Raw genomic sequence first — 3,844 nt, 5'->3', positions numbered from 1 at the left:
CTACGCTTTCCCCTTCAGCACAGAGTTTACTTGAATCTCCCATTCCCCTTCCTACCCCACAACTCCTCTGGAACGATCAGACTCCGGCTTCCGGGAATTTGGTTTTCAGGAACCACGTTTCTACAGCATCTCTTAATCTTCTAAGCCTACAAAAAACGCGGCCGAGTCATTCCTCTACTTGCTGGTCTAGAGCCTCAGTCAAACACGCATTCCGATTCCCAAAGAGTGACAGGGTGAGGCTGCAGAAAAGTCTCTACTCCCAGTGGCGTGTCTCCTTAGACCTGTTCAAATTGCTCCTGGGCACAGCTCACCTGTAGTGCACGGACGCGAGCGGACACAGTGTCTCCAGGCACCCGCAGGGCTCTCAAGGGAATCCAGACGCCGAGCTTCCAGCGCAGGGCGCACTGACTTGCTGTTGGAGTACCAAGAGAGCACGTGCCCCGCCCCCTTCTCCTTGAGAATCCCAGGGACGGGGGAGCCTGCTGGGCTTCCTTCTATGGGGTCGCCCAGAGTCGGACACGACTGAAGCGACTTAGCAGCAGCAGCAGCAGCAGCAGCCTGAAGAAGTCTCTCTCTTCAGCTTCTGTAACCTCACTGAGTCCGCTCGCTCTCGCAGGGAAGCCACTCCCCGGCAAAGAGCTCTTCCAGTACACGCGAGCGTTTTGGTTCCGGCGACCCTTGAGCGGTGGAGTCCCAGTCCGGCTCCGGGTGTGCGCACTCTCCCCGACCCAAAAGATAAAGCATACGCCTCACGGGAGGTGGCTCTTTCTCGGAGCATTTCTCCTGCGGGCGGAACAAGATTGTCACTCTCTTTCAACTCCGCAAAAGTTTCCGGGTCCCATACTTTAGGCCTGCCCGCAGCCAAGCAGCAGATCAGACCTTCGCGCCCCGGGCTGTCCCAGAACCAGGGCGCAAAGGTTTTGAGGGTAGCTCCTCCGGCTGCGTGCACCTTGAGGACTTTTTCAAGAGCTGCCAAAAAAAAAAGGTTTCTGTAATACATGCGCTCAACTGTCTGCGCACCATTTGGCTGAGGCCACTTCCTCGCCCCCGAATTGCTCTACATTCCGGATGCCTTTCTCCTCCTTCTGGGCGCCCTACACTGCCCAGCCTACACTACATAGCCTAAAAGGAGGAAGGGGGTGCGTGTGGAGAGAAGGGGAACGGAGGCTGATGGCTTGGGCCTGTAAGGCTGAGCTCGGCCCCTTTGCCAGCTTGTCTCTCCACCTGGGTTCTCAGCCTCCCCTCTCCGGAGGAGGTCCCCAACCTCTTCTTAGGCTGCTCCTTTGTGCTCCTCTCCATCCTCCTCCCTCCTAAACTCCTGATCCGGAGGTCCCCCTCGCATCCCTTCATCCGCTCTGCTCTTTTCCGTCCAGGAAAAACAGCTTTGAAGTTTGCGCGCACCCTGGACTTCGGCCCGCGTCAGTAGACCGAGCTGCTGGGCAGCAGGTCGTAGCGCCCGCCGCTGTAGACCACCACGCCAGGCGGGTAGTAGAGCAGGTCGGGCTCCGCGGCTTGGTGGAGAGGCGCCAGGGTCTGCAGTCCCTGGTCCTCCGGCTCGGGCTTGGTGGTGGCGGTGAAAGGGCGCATGCTGGTGAGAGAAGGCGACGCGATGCGCCACAGTAGGCTCGTGAGCGCTTTGCGGAACTCCCGGCGTACGAGGCAGTAGAGGATGGGATTGAGACAGCTGTTGGAGTGCGCCAGGCACACGCTCACGGGGAACGCGTACACCTGGCACAGGAAGTACTCTTGGCTGAAGGGCACCGCGTTGAACTTGATGAGGATGCTCCAGGTGGTGAGCGCCTGGTTGGGCAGCCAACACAAGAAGAAGGATAGGACCACGACGGTCACTGATTTGGTGACCTTGGAGCGTCTCCGAGCGCGGGCTCCGGCCAGGCCTCCCCCGGCCGCCGAGGCTCCTCCTTCGGTCCCTGCCACGCGGTGGTCGGAGATGAAGCGCACCAGCAGCAGGTAGCACAGGCTGATGACGCCTAGCGGCAGCACGAAGCCCAGCAGCACCTTCTGCAAGTGGTAGAGGCCCAGCCAGAACTGCCTGTCGCGGCCCAGCAACCTGTCGGGGAAGCGCACCAGGCACAGCTCCTCCCCCATCACCTTGACCGTGGTGGAGAAGACGGCGTTGGGCAGCGAGGCCAGCGCGGCGGAGGCCCAGATCATCGCGCACAGCGCTTTGGCGGAGAAGCAGCAGCTGTCCCCCAGGCTCCGGCCGCAGCAGTCGCCCCGGCCGTACCCTCGGGTCCGGTGGCTCTTAAGAGCCGAGGCCACCGAGTGGTAGCGCGCCACGCTCATGGAGGTGAGAAAGAAAACGCTGGCATACATGTTCATGGACGTCACTATGGATACGATCTTACACATGGCCTTGCCGAAGGGCCATTGGAAGTCAAGGGCGTTTTCCACGGCCCAGAAGGGCAGAGTGAGCACGAACTGGAAGTCCGTCAGCGCCAGGTTGGTGACGAAGAGGTTGATGGAGGACTTGCGCCAGCCCTGCTTGCTCTTCATCAGGTAGAGCACCAGCAGGTTGCCGGTCAGACCCAGCGCGCACACCACCCAGTACACCGCGCTGACGAGGATGCGCACCCGGGCCTCGGGGTCCGCGCTCTCCGCCCCGCCGCCGCTCGGGGGGTGCCCCGGCGCCGCGCCGTCCGGCAACTCCAGCCCCAGCTCCCACCATAAGTCCTGGAGCTGCAGCGACGCGTTGCCACTGAAGTTGGCCGCCTGCAGAAGGTCCGGGACCGGACCGAAGAGTTCTGTGAGCTCGTCCCCGCCAGCTGCCTTATTCATGGTGGCTGGCGCGGCTGCCGCGGCCACCTGCCTGCGCTGGTGCCTCTAGGTCATGTTTCGGGAGATAGCTCCTAAGGGGAGTCCGGCTCTCCCGGGGTTCCGGCGCGCGCGGGGGCTTGCAAAGTAGCTGTGGAAGAGAGCGCCTAGGAACCCGGCGCCAGGCGTGATCCCAGCGCGCGGAGCTTGGCCTTGGGCGTGAAAATGGGCGCCGAGCGTCGGTTCTGGAGGGGTATTCGAGAGTAGAGACGCACAGCTCCCAAGGCGAGCAAACGGCGTCGAAAGGTTGTCCGGCCAAGGCTGGCGTCTGCGGGTCTCTACTGTAAAGACTCAGATTTTTTTTTTTTGCCCCCAGCGTTTCCCGCTGTCACTTGGGCACTAGCGAGTTCCCTCCCTGCCGCTCCAGACCGTTCCCGGGGACCCGCTCTTTCCCGTTCAAATACCTTTGTAGGTTTCCTACGCAGCTGCTCCGACGAGGTTTCTGGAGAGAGTTCTGTCTACCTCGCTGAGACTCTCTGGAGGGCTTTCGATGCCGGCCTCACTGCCTCGCATCTCCGTCTCTCCGCTGCTGTCGACTCGCAGTGAGTTGCCAGCCGCGTTGCCGCGAGTTGGATTTCCACCCGCACAGCCGAGGCTGCGGGCTCCCGAAGAGCATGCGTAACCCCAGCGCCAGGAGAGGGGGCGCTTTCCGAGGTGCTGAACTTCGTCGCACGCGCCGCGCCGCGGAGCCAGTCTCCCTTTTCAGTTTCAAAAGGTCGTAAAGCCCTTTATTTCCCTCTGTTGCTGGAGAAAGTCGGCTTTGATTTGCGATCGCTTTTCCTTCCTCATCCCCCAACATAATTATGAGATTTTTTTTCTTTCTCACTTCCAAATGCACAGTCTTCTGCCCATTTTTCTTTTTTAAAAGCAACAATAGTTGTCTCTTTTCATGCCCATAGATTAAATCAGATGGTGGGCTCTTACTGAACACCCAAACGCCAGCTCCACTTCCCCTTACTAATAGCTGACCACTGTAATTGGCGTCTGTGGTTGTCAGGATTTTCAAAGCGTC

General features: G+C 60.2%; 1 protein-coding gene across 1 annotated transcript; it reads right to left on the bottom strand.

The window, feature by feature from the left end:
- Window positions 1-513: 513 nt before the first annotated feature.
- Window positions 514-3,631, bottom strand: RXFP3 (relaxin family peptide receptor 3). Its single transcript, XM_040262210.1, has 2 exons — window positions 3,344-3,631; window positions 514-2,841 (listed from the first exon to the last, which is right to left on the bottom strand). The coding sequence occupies exons 1-2, from the start codon at window positions 3,629-3,631 to the stop codon at window positions 1,420-1,422; spliced, it is 1,710 nt and encodes a 569-aa protein (XP_040118144.1). The 3' UTR covers window positions 514-1,419.
- Window positions 3,632-3,844: the final 213 nt, after the last annotated feature.

The sequence above is a fragment of the Oryx dammah genome, unplaced genomic scaffold (genome assembly GCF_014754425.2).
Source record: "Oryx dammah isolate SB20612 unplaced genomic scaffold, SCBI_Odam_1.1 HiC_scaffold_20, whole genome shotgun sequence".
Lineage (NCBI taxonomy): Eukaryota > Metazoa > Chordata > Mammalia > Artiodactyla > Bovidae > Oryx > Oryx dammah.
This window is presented reverse-complemented; position numbering and strand designations above follow the sequence as displayed.